This window comes from Candoia aspera, chromosome 5, assembly GCF_035149785.1.
Source record: "Candoia aspera isolate rCanAsp1 chromosome 5, rCanAsp1.hap2, whole genome shotgun sequence".
Taxonomy (NCBI): Eukaryota; Metazoa; Chordata; class Lepidosauria; order Squamata; family Boidae; genus Candoia; species Candoia aspera.
In genome coordinates, this window is record NC_086157.1 from 108,569,229 (window position 1) to 108,590,237 (window position 21,009).

Below are 21,009 nucleotides of genomic sequence, written 5' to 3' on the forward strand. Positions count from 1 at the left end.
ACCCCATCCCAGCTATTATTCTATTAAATTAAGGCTTTACTCTGTTGTAGTAGGCTGAATGTTATACCAACTCTTAAAGCCTTCCTTTAAGAAATCTCACTTCAGACTTAGATAAAATATGGAAATGGTTTGCTGCTGGCTCCTTCTGGGATTTTTAAACAAAAAATCTAGCTACAATTTTGGTATTCCCTGGTGGTATCCCATCCAAGTAGCAACAAGGCCTGATCCTGCTTATCTTCCAGTCTTAGAGAACGTCAGATATGTGCTATAACTGAAGTCCTTGGAGCAGGGTGTATCTGTAAATGAAATAAGGTGGGGGGAACTGTCTTGACAAAATGTTGGCTCTGCTTTAGAAAATAAATAAAATGAAAACAAGTTATTTTGTTTTGCAGACTTTAAAGATGCCTCTTTCCCAGTATTATTCACTGGATATTGAAGATGGGCAATGTACTAGTGCTCTGATGTAATGTTTGGCCCCCTCCTTTTTTGGACCTGTGGATTAACTCATTGGTGGACTTATTATATAACCTGGATTTCCATGCACCCATATTAGCACAGCGCAAACTCCCAATACTTCTATGCGCTGACGATGCTGCTATAATTTCACAAACACCTGTTGGGTTGAAAAGAGCAAGTGCAGCAACATTAAGATATTGCAGACAAAACCATCTGGTTCTCAGTTTTAATAAACAGAGAATCCTGGTTTTTGCCAAGAGCGCTTTAACAGTATCCATTTTAGACCATTAGCAGGCAATCCATAACTCTTTAATATTGCTCTAGAACTTGATGAAATGCTAAAACAGGCTGGAATCTTACCCACCTTACTGATTATAGGCTACCAGTTGTGTTTGTCCACCTATCAGGCACTCTGATGTATTTTTACCACTGGTCTGAGGCTATAAAAAGAAATTTATTTATTTATTTTTCTTTCTTTTTTTTTAAATAGCTGCCCAACTCATATATATGACTCTGGGCGGCTTACAAACAATTGTAAGTTGAGAATTGTAAAGCTTCTTTCTGGCTGATAGGTGACTTTCAGCTTGGTGGAATATAGCTTTGGAAAGCAGAACTGATTCCATTTATACAATTTTTAAAATAATTTCATAGGTCAAACCACATTTCTTGCTAATCAATGCCATCTTTTTGCTTATTTTTAAAGGATGAAAGAATGATGTGATGGAGAAGAATATGGGCCACTGGTCATATCCTTTGGCCCCTGCATCTGGCCTTGTCTTCCTGCTTGTTCAGCTTTTGGCTAACATCTGTCATGGCCTTCAAGGGAATTTACCATTGGGCTTCCACTTCACACATTCCATTTACAACACCACGGTGTACGAAAACTCAGCGGCACGGACTTACTTGAACAGTCAAAGCAGGATGGGCATCGCTACGGCTGACTTTTCTTGGGACATCAAATACAGGATAGTATCTGGTGACGATGAAGGTTTTTTCAAAGCAGAGGAAGTTGCAATAGCTGATTTCTGTTTCCTTAGGATAAGAACTAAAGGGGGAAATTCTGCCATACTGAATCGAGAAATCCAGGACAATTATTTATTGATAATAAAAGGTTCTGTCCGGGGAGAAGACTTGGAAGCATGGACAAAAGTGAACATACAAGTTTTGGACATGAATGATTTACGGCCTTTATTTTCACCTACCACCTATTCTGTAACAATAGCTGAAAGCACACCTTTGAGGACTAGTATCGCACAGGTTACTGCAACAGATGCTGATATTGGTTCTAATGGTGAATTCTATTACTACTTCAAAAATAAAGTTGATCTCTTCTCAGTCCATCCCACTAGTGGGGTTATCTCCTTAAGTGGCAGGCTAAACTATGATGAGAAAAACCGCTATGACCTCGAAGTTCTGGCTGTGGACCGTGGGATGAAGCTATATGGTAACAATGGAGTCAGCAGCACTGCCAAACTTTATATACATATTGAACGTATAAATGAGCACGCCCCAACTATTAATGTAGTAACGCATGTTCCCTTCTCTTTGGATAAAGAGTCTACCTATGCTGTTGTTAATGTTGATGATCAAGATGAAGGTGCTAATGGTGAAATTGAATCTGTTTCTATCGTTGCTGGAGATCCCTTGGAGCAGTTTCAGCTGGTCAAGGAGGGGAGATGGATGAATGAGTACAAAATCAAAGAGAAAAAGGCCATTGATTGGGACAGTTTTCCATATGGTTACAATCTTACTTTGCAAGCCAAAGACAAGGGGTCTCCTCAAAAATTTTCAGCTATGAAACTGGTCCATATTGCCAGTCCCAAGAAGGAGAGCAATCCAGTCAAGTTTGAAAAGGAAATGTATGACGTAGCAATCAGTGAATTCTCCCCTCCTGGAGTAGTTGTTGCCATAGTTAAATTAACACCCGAAACTCAGAGAGAAGAATATAAGTTAACTCCCAATGAAGATGCTGAATATTTTCAGATAAATCCCAGGACAGGTCTACTTACCACAGCACGTCCTTTAAAAATTGTTGACAAGGAATTGTATGACTTAGAAGTAACAAATAAAGAAGGGGACTTGAAAGCACCTGTTACCGTGAGGATTGAAGATGCCAATGATCATATTCCAGAGTTCACCCAGCCTTTGTACAGCTCCTATATCAATGAGAGTGTCCCTGTGGGGACTAATATTCTATCAATTTCTGCCTTTGATAAGGACCGGGGGGAAAATGGCTATATCACATACAGCATTGCTAGTTTAAATTCACTCCCCTTTTCCATCAACCAGTTTACTGGGGTTATTAGCACATCTGAAGAACTGGATTTTGAGTCATCCCCAGAGAGTTACCGGTTTATTGTGAGGGCTTCAGACTGGGGCTCACCTTACCGCCATGAAAGTGAGGTTAATGTCACAATCATCATAGGCAATGTGAATGATAACAAGCCACTCTTTGAAAAGGTGGCTTGTCAAGGAGTCATCTCATCAGATTTTCCCGTTGGAGGGCATATCACTGCTGTGTCTGCTATAGATATTGATGAGTTGGAGCTTGTGAAATACAAAATCATTTCAGGTAATGAATTGGGTTTTTTTTACCTGAATTCAGACTCAGGAGTTCTACAGCTTAAAAAGTCTCTAGTTGGTGCTGGCATAAAGACCAGTAATTTTGGACTTCGGATAACAGCAACCGATGGGGAGTATTTTGCTGATTCTATGTTTGTCAACATTTCAGTAGTTCACGGAAAAGTTTCTTCCAAGACCTTTAGCTGTAGAGAGACAAGGGTTGCTCAGAGGCTGGCAGAGAAGCTGCTGAAAAAGGCCAAAGCCAACGTGAAACTTAATTCAGAAGATGGCTTCCTTGATTTTTATTCTGTGAACAGGCAGGCCCCACATTTTGATAAATCCTTTCCCTCTGACATATCAGTCAGAGAAGATCTACCTGTTGGTGCTACCATATATCGAATCAAGGCTTATGATGCTGATTCTGGCTTTAATGGGAAGGTACTCTATACCATATCATCTGGCAATACTGACAGCTGTTTTAATCTCGAAATGGAGACTGGTCTGCTTAAGGTCCTTATGGCCATGGATCGTGAGAAGACTGAGCTATATCTTCTTAATATTACCATTTACGACTTAGGCAACCCTCAGAAAGCCACATGGAGATTACTTACCATAACCGTTGAAGATGCAAATGATAACAAGCCTGTATTTTTGCAGGAAAGTTACATAGTTAATATTTTGGAAAGTACAAGTATTGGTGTCGAGATTATCCAGGTAGAGGCCAGGGACCGAGATCTGGGAGCAAATGGAGAAGTGATTTACTCTGTCTTGACAGACACACAACAATTTGTAATCAATAGCTCCACGGGGATAATTTATGTAGGTGATAATTTAGACAGGGAAGCCAAGGCAAATTTTACATTAAAGATAGAGGCAAGAGATAGAGCAGAGAATGGGCACCAGCAATTCTCTGTTGTCCCCTTGAAGGTTTTTTTGGATGATGTCAATGATTGTGCTCCAGTTTTCATACCACCCAGCTATAGCGTGAAAGTCTTGGAAGATTTACCCGTTGGTACAGTCATTGCTTGGCTTGAAACTCAAGATCCAGATCTTGGTCTTGGAGGACAAGTGCGTTACTCTCTGGTGAATGATTACAATGGGAGATTTGAGATAGACAAATCCAGTGGGGCCATCCGTCTCAGTAAAGAACTTGATTACGAGAAGCAGCAGTTCTACAACTTAACAGTACGAGCCAAGGATAAGGGGCGCCCAGTTTCCTTATCCTCAGTTTCCTTCGTGGAAGTCGAAGTGGTGGATGTGAATGAAAATCTCCACACTCCTTATTTTTCTGACTTCGTAGTCATTGGGTCCGTGAAGGAGAATTCACGTATTGGTACAAGCGTTTTGCAAGTTAATGCTAGGGATGATGACACCGGCAGAGATGGTGAGATTCAGTATTCCATCAGAGATGGCAGTGGGCTTGGACGTTTTAACATAGATGAAGAAACTGGTAGGTGGATCCTTCTTCTCTCTGCAATGTATAAGTAAAGGTGTTCCATCTGAGTCAAAGTCAGGATTTCTGTCCACCCTGCAGAATGACAGAGTCATTGTCACCCTTAAAAGGCAGCTAATATGGGAGCCCTATGATGTGACTGAATTGGAAATATTCCTAAGGGGGAAGTATGTGTTTTAATCTAGCCTGCATGTAGGGAACTGATACACAGACACCTTTCAGTCTGTTTGCCATTCTTTCTCGGTTATAGCACGAAAACTAGGTGCTGGTTGATGAAAGTATTGTTTATGTTTCTGCCTGCACATATTTCCCGATTGTAATGGCAGTGATTGACATCTGTCCCAGTAGGGACGCAAAATTGCAAACTTCCCTTTGCCACTACTCTGTTCTGAGTAAAAAGCAAATGGTGCCTCTTTGTGACTCCATTCCTGCGGGGTATTATGGGGTGACAACTGTAAATTATGCGGCCCAGTCTGCACATTCCTGACCCCATCAAAAACGTGAAGTCTGATACAGCAAAATTAGAAGTGCAAAGTGGATTGTCAGACTGATGATTACCTTGGTGGATGCATTGTTCTTTATTGTATTTATTTATATATCAAATTTATCATATCAATTTGATAAATAAATATTACTGGGGGAGCTTTTCTAAATAACCAGTAAAATATGCAGAATGGGAATATAGTAATTCAGAATCAGCACTGATTAATCTAGAATTATGTTAAGTATAGAATGACATTTGAACTTCATGCTTGTTTCATTTTTTTAATGCAAAAAGCATTAAACGTTCTCATTTTCCAGAAGTGATTAAGGGTCTGAAGGCTGTCAGATATTTAAATTATGATTCTTCCCCACTGTCATTACTGAACATTATCAAAACCAGGGAAGGGAAAGGCAGGGGATGCATCCATATGATAAAATTGCAGCTAAACAAGCTGGTTGTTAAGTATGTAATAGGTGGTGGCATTAATGGAGTAGCTGTAACATTAAATTAAGTGAGGAAATTAGAAGTCATTACTTTGCATTTTGAAGAAATTTCATTAAGGACTAGCTTTGCATTAAACTCTGCCCTATGTCTGGGAGGGAACAGAGGGCACAAATTCACTATATCTCCTTCCTCTTATTGTCTTCTTTTATGCCAAAGAAATGATTGAAAGTTTTTAAAATAGGAATCGATATCACATGTTGGTTCTCAGTGGGAAATACAGTTGTGTTTCTTGGGGCCTAGGGAAAATTCACAGGCGCAGCCTTTCTCCAGGCGCCAAGAAGAAAAGGCTTACTCTGCATTTCTGGTGTCGTGACTTTCACGTACAAAAAAGGCAGGACTTGGATTGTGATGCTTTGCCTCCCATCTTGCTGATGTTGACATCTCCACCACTGACTGATACCCATCTGCACAACTACTAGAATCTTACTGATCAGCTTTTCTGCACCATCTGAAGTACTCTACCATCCTTCGGTGGTGCTATTAGGACATCTGCGTTGCCAAAGAACTTTCAACCACATTTTAATTTCCTATCCTCTTCTATAGCAATTAGGCAAGCTGACATCTCAGGTTATTTGTAGTCTCTAAACTAGGGCAGGTTCCCCTCTCCCTTTTTTTTGGCTGCTGGAACCCTTCCAACCTTTTTAAAAATGAGTTTTTCTATCCCAAAATGGCTCTTCACCATTTTGTGATAGAAAACGTGCAGCACAGTAGGCTAACATAGTTCAGAAAACCTCCAAAAATCCATCACCCAAAATTGTGGGGGGAGAAATCCCAACCCTGCTCAGATATGTAATATGGATATATCAGTTACAAAATTGTGTTGTTGTTGTTGCTGCTGCTGCTGCTTTGGTTGCCTACTCCAGTAGACTCTGGGTGGCTTACAAAATCCAAATAGTTAAAACAGTTTAAACACATAAAACAAAACAGACAGCCCAGGCTAAAAACAGCCATAATAATAAAAACACAACAAGGCCTCCATTAAAACATTAACCCCAAACCTGGGAACAGAGACAGGTCTTAAGGGTTTTCTGGAAGCCCAGGAGAGTGGGTGCTGTCCATATCTCTGGGGGGATGCTGTTCCAAAGAGTGGGGGCAGTGACGAGAAGGCACGCTTTCTTGGTCCCACAAGATGACAATGTTTAACTGAGGGGACTTGGAGTGCATCCACTGTGCCCAAACTTACCGGATGGGCAGAAGCAGTTGGAGGTAGGCAGTCCTTCAGATAACCAGGCTCCGTGCCATGTACAAAACTCTCCTCTCTGCAAAGTAACAATATCATAATTCTCTATAATGTAACTATCAGATTTGTTGTCTTTTTGGAAAAAAGAAAAAAAAGGTCTTATGTGTTCTGAGGAGGACTATTTTCAAGCAACATAGGACAAATATAGAAGCTTTCAGAAATTACACCATTAAAAAAGGTCCTGTGTACGGTTTGTAACACAGTGGTTAATATGGCCTAGGACATGTTTCTTAAATAGAGAAGTAAATTACATGGTCAGTATGGTGGATGGTGAAGATGTGTTTTGTTCTCTGAAGGCCTATAATCTTTCTGTTTGGTCTAAAAGTACCAGAAGTTTCTCTCTTGGCCATCTCAAGCTGTTTAATCAGACACCAATATCCAAAGCTGATTATGAAAGCTAGACAGCTGTATACACTCTGGGGTCTGGTGTATTCAAAAAAACAGTGAAAACATATAAAACGTCTCTTGAGAGACTATGTTGATGTTTGGATTGTGTAATGGCAGCAGAGTTGGAAATCACACTGTCCAGAGATCTAGGTTTTGGATGACAAAGCCTTTCAAAGGCTTCTGCATCTGAAACCTAGTGATGGTCAGAATGGAAATGTGATTCTCTGTTACATCTTGAGAATGTTTTCAAGAAGTATGTCCGTATACATAATGCACATACATACACATATATCCTGTATCATGTGAACCTGGAAAAGGAGTAGAAAAGGGAAGCCAGAATGCCTTAGAAGATTTAACAATATGTGGAACTCTCTGAGTTTAAGGGAAAGGTCAATACATGCCCTCGGAGCCATTATTTTCTCAATCATCCCAAATCAGGGGGGCTTTTTTCGTAAGTCTCATAAGTGTACTTCTGGTGATGGAGAAATGCCAACAAAATTGCATTTAGGAAGTGAAGGATAAACTCTTCCTGCCTATAAATTGGGATAATAAAAATGGACTTCCTCAATTGACACACACACAGAGACACACACACAGCTTGTTTCTCCGAAAGAATATGGTAGAGGTTTATAGTTATACATAGTGGGAGATGGTGGGTAATGTATTATTCCCTCTGTTAATATTGGAACCCCAAAGAAACTGCATGGTGAGAGATTTAGGAAAGGGAAGAGAAAATGCTTCTTCGCACAGGGCATTATGAAAAATAAGGCTATCAATGGCTAGTAGTCATAATGGATATAAAGTAAATTACCTCTTTGGTCAGAGACAGTATGTCTTTGGAAGAAGGTTACTGGTAAGCACCAGTGGTAGAAAGCTAATTCTGCCATGCTCCACTACCTTTTGGCAGATACCTGATTGACCACTGTGAAGACACACTTTTAAATTGCTCTTTGACTTATCTCAGAAGAGATCTTCTTACTTTATGCTTATTTGTAGTCCATAAACATGCCTTTTCCCCCCAGAATTAATTTTTTAGAATGTGTTGCTGTGAATCAAGATCTCTGAAGGACAGTCTCCTTATGCAGTCCTGACCATTTGCTAACTGGAGAGATCTTGCTGCTGTACTGCCTTTTGGGGTGTGGTTGGTGGGATTATGAGACAGGGCTTTGCAACATCTATAACTGTAGAGAGTAAGGAAGATGACAGTTGATGGAGATATGCAGGAACCGTTGCCTAGGCAAAATGAGCTGAAGCATTTATTAAGTCCAGAACAATGAGATAACATTGGGAAGTGTCTCAGGCAGATGCCTCCCTAAGTCACTGAACTATAAGAAGGAAGAGGAGGCACAGCACAATCAGACTTGCAAGATCCTGTTATTATATCCAGTTTCAGTAAAGGTTCTAGTAGCCTTTCTGTGGAGTTGATCTCTTGGTCTGGTCTACCTAGTGGGTTTGACATCAGTCTTGCAAGTAAAATCCGTTCCCATCCCTGTTGTTCTACATCATGTTTTAATGCAGAGGGTCCCAGATAGGAGATAGCTTTACATAAAATAGGAGATAGGATTGGAGATCAAACAGGATTGCACCAGAGAATATCTCCTCCAGTACAATCCTGCCCATTTACTGATGTCAACCAGAGAGGTCTTTCTGCTCTACAGTCTTTTAAATTGTGGTTAATTGGTGCATGACACACATCTTCGTTGTAGACATCCGTCATCTGAACCATCCTGCCACATCCCTGTAGCCCAATGTTTAGACACAAAGATCCTCAGGTTCAATCTTTGACATCTTCTGATAGGGCAAAAGAAACTCTCAGAGAAACAGTCAGTTCTGAACTATAGGATAGTAGTTTTGATAAGGTTCCTGTGACATTTGTTTGAAGATTGAAAAAAAAAAAACCTGTCTTGGAGAATTTGGTTTTGAAAACCTTGTGCATCACTGAGAATTCTGGACAATGTTTCCTTCTTGTGGAGCACCATCTAGGTTTTCACACATTACTTGAACAAATTGAGAGTGAATTCTAGAATATATCTAGCACTCTTGTAATTGCACATTCCAAGGGAAGATAACTCTGCTTAATGGGCAGAAATGATGGGAGAACGTCTTTTAAGATAGTGGCAGACTTAAAACCCTATTGAGCAATAAATCAGCTGTAAAAGTCACTGGCTTGAATTAATTGTTAAGAAGAGAGATCTATTTATTTTATGTGTTGCTCTTTGGAACTACTTGGAACTGACCTTGGCTGTGGGTTGCTTATAAGATTCCTGGAAACTTGTGGAGCTAAGCAAAAAATGGGAAGGGGAAATAAATAAAAAAGTAAAAGCAATCTTTTACTGTTCTTACTCTTACAAAAAGAGGGCTGCAATAACCATTTCTGTTAACCATATTATCTCATATTGAGGTCCTCTTAAATTGGTTAGTTGCATAAAGCCATACAGTATTTTATGTTGGCATGTGTGTACGCACCCATCCATCTCTGGATTCTATCAAGGCAATTTCTTCACATACTATATCAGTCTTCTGAAGCCTGGTATCTTCCAGGTAGGAATTTAGCTATCATAATTTGGGCAAGCTATTTGGAAATAATGGGAGTCCCATGCATCTTGTTTGTACTAGATAAGGGAATAAGGCAGTTTTTCCTCAATCCATGTGCGCCACTAAACATTCAGAAAATTCCAGGGCCACCCACTTAAGTAACTGTCCCCTTCCTCTGTTTCATCCTTAAGAATATGGGAGTTCAATTTTTGGCAGATAAAGTTAAATGATTACAACTGCATTTGTGTATACTTTCCTTTCCCCTACATTTTTAAAGGCACTTTAAAAATATCTTTGTCCCCACAATTTTAAATCCAAATTGACTATTTATTTACCACTTTAATTTTGTGTCCCCTCTGATTTTAATAATAACAGCTCTTAGTACAAGCCTGCTGGTGAAGAATATTCTTCAGTAGAAATCTCTTAAGTACTAAGGAGCTGGGGAGAGTGGATTTCGAGCCCCAAAGAAATCCTGTTTTTCAGTAGTCATTGCCATATTTTCTATTCCTGTGGGGTGGTTTGTGTGAGATCATGGTTTATCATAGCACATGGAGAGTCATAGTCATTAACTGCTCTTGAAACCCATTCATATTGCTACTTGGATGTAAGTGAACCAGCTTTCAGTAATTGATCTGTGTTTTCTAAAGCAGTGATTAGTGATGAATGTGAAGAGATTGCTAGCAAGTGACTCTAGTTTGGCCAGCTGACTGGTAGTGAACATAGGCAAAGGGTGGGCTGAATGGGTAGCAGGCTCAGGCCAGGGAAAAGGAGGAGAGTGGTCCATCACTGATCCACAATCCACTAGATTAGGATATCACTTCTAGGGAAGCAACTCTGTGCATGGAAGTATAAGTCAGTTTGCTTCCAGTCCATATCAGTTCCACATAATTATTTTACCGCCCCCCCTTTTTTTTGCAAATAGCATTTTTGCATTTGTTTCATCCCGAATCTGTTCTTTTCTCCTTATACAGATTTTTTTTCAACACCAAGAATCATACGATATTTAAAGGAATGCAGCTGCTAAAGAATAACTGTAATGCAATTCACATCCAAGGCTGAAAAGTGTTCATTTTCAGGCTGTTCACTCCCAAAATTGAGTCTGAGAACATTACTCGAGCAAGTGAATTTCAACACTGTGGTTGAACAAAGGTCCCAGTGAATGGCCCATCTCTCCATCTGCAACTCATGTTAGGGTTAATGACGGCATCATTATAACAGGGCACCCTTAAATACATATTTATGTCACTGTTTCTTAAAATAATGGGAAAAGAAGAGCAGTTACCAAGCTTTTGATCATTGTTGAGTAGATTATTGTGGAGATAAGTAGTATGGACTGTTTCACAGAGGAGATTGCAGATATGATTACGGTGCTTCAGATGTGAGGGAGAAGAGGTCCTTTAGAATGAGAGGGATGGAGCACCTGTCTGTGACTTTTCCAGAATTGCTTGGCTACTGCAAAGAGGTTTTTGCAGCCTCCCTGCTATTTTAGAAAACAGGTGCGGCTGTTTTAATGAGCCAAGTGCCACTTTTGTATTCCTGCATCTTCTGAATCACCTGTTTCCAATTAAATCCAAGCGTTTCAAGACTGTATGTATTACATATTACGGGTTAAATGCTTGAAATTAGTTCAGATTTTTTTCCAGACTTTTAATTTAGTAGAATATGGGACATTTAAATAATTGGCAAAATGCATCAAATTTCAAAAAACATCAGCTGTTTGTTAATTAGCAGACCCCTTTCTTGACCTACTTGAAAGGTGACATCAAAGTGAAAATGCTAATGGAATGCATGTAAAACAAAACTGTTCATTCTTCCGGTGACTTTAACCTGCCATATAAATTACTTCCCTTGAAGAAGTCAGCTTGGATCTTGCGTTGTTGGAGACAGCTTTTGGGAACTGATTGAAATGTTGTATTTAGTAAAACGTTTGCACTGGCAGACAACACTGATGCTACATTCAGAAGTGAACATTACTTAGTATTAACTACTGTTGTCACTTGTTTTTAAGTATGTTGTAAATATCATTGCATGTTTTACCATTATTGTTTTGCAGTTTTCCTTTTATCAGTTTGTCAGACACAGGATCCTGTGTGTTGCCTGGGAGGCAGGAGAATAGTTTTAAAGGATCCTAAATAAAACTTTTATTTTGCAGGGAGCTGGGTCCTGCAGTCTTTTAAATACATTCCTGAAGGAGTAGGATATTTATCATTACTAGTCTTAAAAGTGATCAGCTATATCCTTAGTACCATCTTTAAGAAGGTAAATCTGTTTTCCTATGAAAACTCTTCTGAATATTTTAATATGATAATATAGTCATGGACTCATTGATCAGTGCTGTATCCACTTCTGAGTGTAACTGAAAAAAGATGTTGGGTAGGAGATACAGTGGTTAATCTCTGCTTTATTTCCCCACTTTTCCTTGGTTTCCTTCTCAAAGAGCCTTCACTGCACAGTCTTTTGCTATAAGCAAAACATGTTCAGTTTCATTGTTGTAGAAATAGTGAAGACTGAGTGAAGTTAAAATGCAGAGGAACAAGAAATGAAATGCATGTGCTGATAGCTTATTGTCATGAGACCTTCCAATTGTATTAACAAGCACAACAGTAAGAGGGGGTCCCTGTGTGGGGGAGATGTGCGGTGATAAAAATATGATAGATAGATAGATAGATAGATAGATAGATAGATAGATAGATAGATAAGACTAGCTAGGGCATCTTTGGACAGACTGAATAAATAAAAATCTCAAATAGCCAAGATATGCAGATGATTATTCATAACCTTGAAATGCTTCTAGAGTAAGAGAGAACAGACATTTTTCTGGATGTCTTGTAAGATATAGGGTGATTTTCAGCACCATAGCACATTTTATTCCCTGCCCATATTTCTAAACATTGTCCTGAGGAGGATCCATTTTAAACAGATTGTGGCCAGTCCGTTTGAGGAAGTGTATGACACTGCCCACCAACCTGAAGAGGTTCCTCGTCCTTTTTCAGATTCAGCACATGATGCCCCTGTAGCCTTTCCTGCTTCATTGTCATGTGTGAACACAAGGCTGAAGAATCCACACCTGCCCTTTAATATTTCAGCAGTTTTTCCAAGGGAGATAAGCCGCTTGAAAGTCAAGCCCAACTGATCTTCTTAATAGGGCTATGCAGCAATCCAACTGCAAAGGGAAGAGGTGGCTTGGAATATCTCTGGGTGCACTTGAAGCGTTCACCCGTCAACACCCCTTTAAAGCAGATGCTTCTTTTGGGGGGATTGTATAAAGTGGCTTCTCAGACTGACGAAGATTCAAGCAACTGCCGTGGGGATAATTCACAGCAGCTGACTCTTGCATTATCAGAGGAAAGATCTGCCTCCTCTCCAAAGCACTATGAGGCTGGGAAAAAAGGCCCCAGAAAGTCAATTACTTTATTTCACTAAGTGTGTATGCTGCTTAGAGTCATTTAGGATTGGAGCAGCATGGAAATAAATAAAAATAAAATAAAGTACTCCCCTCATTTACACCTAAATATGTTGGCCCTAAACTGGAAATCATTCACTTGGTGAAATTATTGTTAATCATAACTGCTTTTATCTTAGTAAACCTTGATAAAGAAAGAGGTGGAGGTGAAAAAAATCACATTTGATTCAGGCAGCTACCAAAGGCCTGAGAGATTGAACTGCAGAAGACAGCTGCACAAGCTCAGGAATGTGCAAACTTCTGTAAGGAGTTGACAACAGGTGGAATGTGAGTGTCACTCATGCCTGAAGCACCTTTCCCTCTTCCCATCTGAATCTTTCCTAAGTCATTAAACTACGGTCTTTCAGTGACAAGCTCCAGCATTCAGAATGGAGCTGGAGCTATCCCTGGTGCTGATTCAATTTACCCTGTTTCTAAGCCATTAAGCTGTCTTGACCTGTCTAGTTGCATGTCTTGCTGCAACCGAGTCTGCCTATTTAACCTGGCTCACTTGTCTGGAACTGACATACTCTAGTGTGTCCTATTCTGACTTGAGTTGTTGGATTCTTGCAAATCTCCAGGCATACTCAGCTGATTTGACTTCCTTCAAACTGTATCTGCTCAGCTCACTTTTTACCTTGTGTGCCTGCAGCCCAAAGAAAATGCATGTTTACACCCACTTTTCATGCTTCTGTGTGCTTTTAATATTCTTGGCTTTCAGTCACTGTTTTAAGAGTCAACACACTGGCTTTAATAGAATTTCTTAAAAAGGGATATTTTGGAGATGTAAAGGTAATGAAATAGGGAAAGGATCTAATAAACCAGATTGAATCTATTCAAGAGATTACATGGAAAGAAGTGATGCACGTGGTAGTGAATGCTTTGCACACCTTAGAGTCCTCGTTGGCTTCTCTTAAAAATCAGCTGGCTACCAAAGCCACATATGTTTTCTTCCTAGAGTTAGGGAAGGCCACCATCAATTAAATTAGCCAACATTCTGCAACTTGGTTTACCCCAGATTTGTTTGTACTGTTGATCCCAGAATCCTCTGTATTGAAGATGGGCTTGCTGGCTGCAAATTTTGACAGTGACCACACCAGCAGAACTAGAGGGAGAACTTTGGAGAAAGCTGGATCACATGCCTGAGAACTAGAGGACAGCTTGATCTTCAGCCAGATAGCACATCACTGCATTCTCTTAAACAATTTTTCCAGCATTATTACTAAAGCTTCATATTTCCAAGCTCGGGTTCATTTGAATCATGATATTCCCAAGGGCATAATCTGGGGACCAAATAGTGGACAGGACTTGAACAATCAGTGGGTTGGACCTGATTCAGAAGTGCAGAGTCTCATTCTTTATCATTCTTCTTATTTTGGCATCTTGTTTGGACTCTCCCAGGCAAAAGAGGAAGGGCAGATCGCTCTTGTCAGAAGCTTGAATGAAGCCCTTGTGTAGGCATTTAGCAGTTAGGCTGAGGAATACATGAACTTCGCCTGAAGGCCAAATGTTAACATGATCAGATGTAGAAAGAGGACAGGACTCTTATACCATGAAACAGGGATATTATTATTATTAGATTCTTTCCTTCCTTCCTTCCTTCCTTCCTTCCTTCTTTCCCCATCCATCCATCCATCTCAAGGTGCCAAATATACCTAATACTCCTGCCTCATATTTTCACCACAACAGTGAGGTGAGTTGGGCTGAAAGAGTGACTGGCCCAAAGTCACCCAGCTGGCTTTCGTGCCTAAGGGGGGGCCTAGAATTCACAGTCTCCTGGTTTCTAGCCCAGCACCTTAACCATTACACCAGACTGGCTCTCTATTTTAACATATATAGCTTGAACAACAAATTAAGCTGCTGAAATAGGCTTTTGATGGAGTCAGAATTTCCCCTTCTCTTCTTCCTGGCAACTCCATTCTATGTAGTTAATATTCCAGGCATGATTCTATATTATATAATTAAACTATGTAACATGCTCCTTACACTGATCTTATTTTTGTGTGTTGCAACTCTAGAAGCAGGAAGAAGTCATTTTAGATAGGATCCCTTAGATGGGTTAAATGGCACTTCAGAGATAATATGAGGACTTCTTGTTGAGATGGTGCATTTTACAACTCAGAGTGCAAAGCATTTGTGCAAACAAATGTTTGTGCAACACATTTCATGTATTAAGTGTTCCAGGCACAGAAGGTAAAGTTTGATGCCATCCATGACTAGTCCCAAAAACATGTGTTACAGGTGTTTAGGTCCATATACAGGAGGAAACAGACTGTTTGTTAAGTGTGTGGGCCAAAATGTGATAATTCTGGTTTGAAACGATCCTGGGTTCGGGGAGAGTGAAGAGTGGGAAAAAGCCAAATACTTTGGCAAAGGTGGCTGAAGCGAGACAGGAAAGGGAAGGGAAGAAAAACAGGAGAATCAGCTAGTCAGATGGAACTCTGGGACACACTGAGGTTGGTGTGGGAAGGAAGTCTTACCTCCTTTAACCTTAAAATCATTCCAAGATCCCTCTGAATTTTATTTTGCCCAAAATCTGGAACAGCCAGAATGTTCCTGTTTTTCTCCCCTCCCAAACTTCAGGCAATCTGAAACAGTTTGAAAGAACACCTGGAATGCAATTTTTTGTTCCAGAATTGAACAAAACATACTTTTCATTTTATGCATAACCCCTTTAAACTAGCTATTGATCCAGTGTTTTCCATTCTGGTATTCCACTGAACAAACATTTTTTTATTTAGTCCTTAAAGGTCAAAGTCTATATTTTTATGTGGGAGATCATTTAAAGGAATAGGATAGCAGTGTAACTAATAAGTTTTATGCTTATCACTCTAAACTTTGAAAGCATTTTTTTCTCTTTCAGTCTAAGTTGTATCTTCCTTCTTCTGATTTATTTTTTCTAGCTTTCTCCTCAAAGTAACAACTGGATGGATGGATGGATGGGTGAATAAGGACTTTGGAAGTGAACAAGCTTGGTGAAATACCTCTGGAGGCAAAGACATTGCTGATAGATCATGGATAAATGATCCATTTTTGTTAGCTAGGGATGGTTGCTGAGATTTGTGAACTCAAGGTCATATTAACAGAAATGCAGAACAGAAAAGAAAATGTCTGTGTCAGCTGAAATGGATTGAGAAAGACCATACTCGGCTTTCAGCTGTAAACACTGCATTGGTAAAACAGAGTGTGAACAAATGATCTATAGAACTGTTGCAAGTAGCCCTCACTAGTGCAATCTACATTGCATTGCAACAGTTGCTTTGGTTGAGAATATAGCTTCAACAACTCTGACTGGGGCTGATGAATGAGGACTTTGCTAATGCAATCCAGTTGCTCTCATTAGATAGGCAATTATCTTGTCCCTTATCACAGAATTATGGTGTTTAAAGTGTAAAGAAATTTAAGGCTATCCCATCCTAAATACAGTAGCAGCTCTGTTTATTCTCTTTCATTTATGTGGCTTTAGCATCCAGCTACTATATCTAGTGTAGGTAGTGACTGGACCAGATAGGAGAGATCGAGGTTCACATTGCTGCTGAGTTACAAAGATGGCATGTGATTCAGTGCCAATCCTGAATCCTTAGAAAATGTTGGTTAAGTAAATAAAAAGTGTTGTTATTAGTAGCAAGCAACAGTAGATGAAAGCTCTTGATGAAAACATGACAATTAAAGTAGTTAGATAGTTGCCCCTCTAGAAGATGGGGCAACTATCAAGATTCCTTTGGGCTGGCCACAAAGACCACAGACACAAAGTTTTGGTTTTGACTGATAAGGTGATGTTTTATGTACAAAAAAAATAAAGATTTCCCTGAACTGGGGAATGTCATGGGAACTTTGACTCCAATGTTTTCGTTGTCTATTTCTTTTGCTATTTATATTTATATCTACCATCCTGAGTCTACCTGTCTCCTTGGTTTTGCGTCTCTGTTTCACCATGTCTAAGTTTTGAATGTGAGCCTTACTCCATGGATAGGTATCAGTGGAAAAAGCACTTGCAATGGCTTGCAGAGTTTGGGCTCCCTGGTGATCCAGTTTTGCTTCTCTTAAATACCCTCTCCCTTCCTTTTCTCTCTCGTGTTTAGAAGTAAAGGGGAAATTGGAAGAATTCTGGCTTACCTTATCTCTGCTTGGACAAACAGATCTACTTGGGAGAATATTTTCTGTTTTTCTTTCACTGGAAAACAGGTCCTTTTGGGAGTAATGTTGCCTTTGCTAGTTGCTCTTCTCCTCAGCACCTTCCACCATCCAGTTGGTTTTCTTTGCTTCATTTAATCCTTCATTAAAGCTGACAGTTATACTCAACCATATCTGCTAAAAGAGTTTAGTTTGCAGTCTAGAATCTTTGACAATGACAGACTTCAGTTCATAGCTAACACTGTTCAAAAACTTCAGCTGAACTTCAGTGGATTCTGAGTTGGCTCCTTGAGAGATGTCAGGAAGAAGTCTTAAGGTTTCGGCCAGCAAAATATAGAGAAGCAGATTTAAACCATGAGGAAATGTTTTTACACTAATTAGCTAGGATGGATCAAACAGCTTACTGTTTCTAGCTACCTCTGGGCCACTTCTGCTTTGGGGGATGGTTTTACTTCAGGAAGGTGTGTGTGTTTGCACGCGTGTTTGGATAGCATAAGAGCCTTTCTAATTCCTTCCCCCACCAACCAATCCAAACTGCAATGAGTTAGAGATAACTGAGGGCTGAACCAGAGACTACAGGCATAAGTGACCTACAACATTCTCCAGTGATATTTTATCAGACAAGGAAACAAGAAACAATGCTTGCTCAGTGTCTCTCTTGAGTTCCTCCATGCCAAGGCGAGCAATGTTCACATGAATGCTGTTTGTACTGAATGCAAATAAACTAAGAATATGGGGATTGATACTTAATGGTATCAGAGTAAACATGGAGAGGAAATTTACTTATTTTCTTCTTTCTCTGTTCTCCTTTCCTCACTGTCCCCAGGAAGCATGTACCCATTCAGGAGAATGTTTTACCCCAGGGTAATAGAACAGTAGAAAAAAGCTCTATGTAATTTTCTGCTCCAGTTAATATCTCCCTCCCCCACCCCCTGCAAATTTAATTGTCTCCTCCCTCAGCATGTTAGAAGTAAAGACACATTTAATGTCTGTGGTAGTTTGGGCATGAATGTTCTGTGCACAATGGGCTTTGCAAGCAAATGTCTGGAGAACACTTGTTTTGATACCTCCCAAGAGCTTCTAATAGGCCAGGAAGGATGTAGATCTGATAATTAAAAAGCTGAGAATGAAAAGGGCTGGAAATTACAGGAGCTTCCTTAAGTCTTATTTAACTCTCCTCTGTGCCCTCGAAGGGCTTTACACCCACTCTGAATTCACCACCATGGCAATTCGATGAAATGTCCATATTATCCTGTGGAGTAGAGGAAAGCTTCTTGTCAGGTTCTTGTCATCACCTAATTTCCTCTTGCAAACATCTGCAAAAAGATGTCCAAGCTGACTTGCTATTTCACTTGTATCAACAAATACTTTCTTCAGCCTGTATCTGAATGTCTGGACACACGCCATGCCTGGGAATGCTAAGAATCCTGCTTAAATACAATTTTTACTACTTCTATTTTAAAATGGAAGATTGACTTCACTGAAGTCAGTCTTTGGTCAGTTAAAATCTGGTTCTTTCTTTGAAATTTTGTTCAAGGGAAAATACTCATATGCATATTCCCCTTTCCCTTATGAGAATTAGCACAAGTAACCAATTTCCTGTTCCAGGGCTTCAAGCCAGTGCTTTCTCCCTCCTACCCACTTCCCCAAATGGTGACTTAAGAGGAGTTGGATTAGCAGGACCAGCACTGCTTGATGTTTTAGTCTGGAATTAGAAAAAGAAATCTAGCCTCCCTTCACTGGCATGTGCCCAGAAAAAAGAAATCTCTACAGATAAATGTAAAACCATCTTGCAGTAAATCTGTTTTAAAAAGTTGCAGGTGCCATGATAGGAACAGGACCTGATTTAAATTTCACCTTACCAGTTTATAGACGTAATAAAGTGTGACCTTAGGTCCGCCTTCTCCAGCAAGTGTGACCAAATAGTACCATCACTGTCCTGAACAGATGGTCCTGCTGTTCTTCTCACAGGACAGTTATCTTTGATGGCCTCTTTGAGAAATAAGGACAAAGAGAATTCTGCCAAGAATCCTCTTGAAATGAACGTATTTCAGTCCCAGTAGACCCATGGTGGGAAGAATACTAGTAGGAACAAAGTTTGGCAAATATGTGTCACTTTTTTTTTCCTTTTTCAAAACCTGCCTTACTTGTATAAAAGATTGAGGAGCTACCCTTGTTCTTCTAACATGTCATGCTCCCTCAAAAATTCATAACAACATACAGTTCTTTGCTTAATGGCTTTTATCTTTTTTGCTGCACTTCCTGAATGATCACTTGACCATGCAGTGCTTCATAGTCACCTAGTAATTCCAAGAAAGGCTGCAAAGGAAAACGGAATACTGTGAAAAGGCTGATACTTATTTGAAGAGGGGGTCCTTTCCCCCCCCCCCCTCTGCATTCATATATTTTGGGGGGAAAAAACAACTAACCCGCTTTCTGACCATAAATGATCTAACAGTCTTTATTTGGGTATTAAAAGTTAAAATAAGTGAGAAAATGCCAGACCAGAACTTTGCCTTGCAACGTAGGTGGTAAAATGGATTTGTACAGGCTTTTAGCTGGGTTCTCTGGGCTTAGGGAGATCAACACTGAAGTAGAGATCACATTTTTTGCAAATGTTTTGCCTTGTATTCCAGTGAGGCATCCTCAGCTCAACGGTTCAAAAGTAGGGATTGTCTTGCAGACTTTGATTTACACTGATCTGCGCATATTTAGTGAGATGAGAGAAAACATGTCCATTCCAACTTGAATGAGTGTGGTGAGTATAGAGGATGGCCTTGAAGGACAGAGGGAAGACCTTGAGATTTGCAAGATAGATGTCAGCCCTATGAGGTAAACCAGACTAAGAAACAGGCACTGTGTAGACCTAAAGCTACTTTGATTAGAACAGCTATAGTAACAGAACCTTGAAAGTCTGAATGTGTTTCCCTCCCTCCCTCTTTTATCTTCCTGTGAATTGGGGGGGGGGGGACTATCTGAGTAGTTTTTGTAAACCACTTTCTTGGTCTAGGCACAAACCTCGCTTATCTGATCGTTGCCTTGGCAGCAGCTCTTCCCTCTGTCCTTCAAGACCATCCTCTATACTCACAATAATCAGTGAATGGAGATAATAGTTACTCTCTAGGACTGATGGTATAGATGACTCTCTTTCAGGCTGTAGTTTACTTCTTAACTAGCAGTTAAATTCTGGGGAATTTAGTCAGAGTGGGAGGCAGTCTGGCTGCAGCATCTGTCATTCATTCACTGATTGACAGATTTGATTCAGCTGCTCTGGCTGACTTCATGTGTGTCCTCTTCATCACTCACTGGTTCATTCATGTCCCTTTTGAAGGAGCACACTCAGAGGAAGAGGTTGACTGTTCCAGATAGAAGGACTGGACTGTAAGAATCTTGTGAAATTTTAGTCTAAATTTTAGTCCTCTTCCATAGGACAGTGTGTCTAACTGTAGAAGCTGTTGTTTCTCTTTCTTATTATGTAGAGGTCATCCTCATGATTATTATCAGTTATATGCATAACATCAACACTTACATTTACAGTTTTGTAAATGTAAGTGTAACTGTAAGTACAGTTACACTTACAGTAGTAACAGTTTTGTTTGTAAGCTTTCTCCCCACCATCCTGTTCTTATTTTTCCATTTCAGCAGATTGAGTGTCTGATCCTTTGAATGTCAGAACAATTTAGGAAATTATTTTCTGTTTGGGCTTTTGTGCTTAAATAAATAAGCAAACCTAACTAGATTTTCCTGTATTCTGAAATTAACCAATCTGTTTAGCCCAGCAATGTGGTAAATTCCAGTGTATACAATAATCT

General features: G+C 39.9%; 1 protein-coding gene across 1 annotated transcript in view; it reads left to right on the forward strand.

The window, feature by feature from the left end:
- Nucleotides 1-1,185: 1,185 nt before the first annotated feature.
- LOC134498585 (protocadherin Fat 3-like) overlaps nt 1,186-21,009 on the forward strand; it is a 198,314-nt gene continuing 178,490 nt past the window's right edge. The window contains exon 1 of the mRNA XM_063304743.1: nt 1,186-4,468. Within this exon, the coding sequence (XP_063160813.1) occupies nt 1,189-4,468 (3,280 nt within the window). The 5' untranslated portion in view covers nt 1,186-1,188. The remainder of the gene's footprint in view (nt 4,469-21,009) is intronic.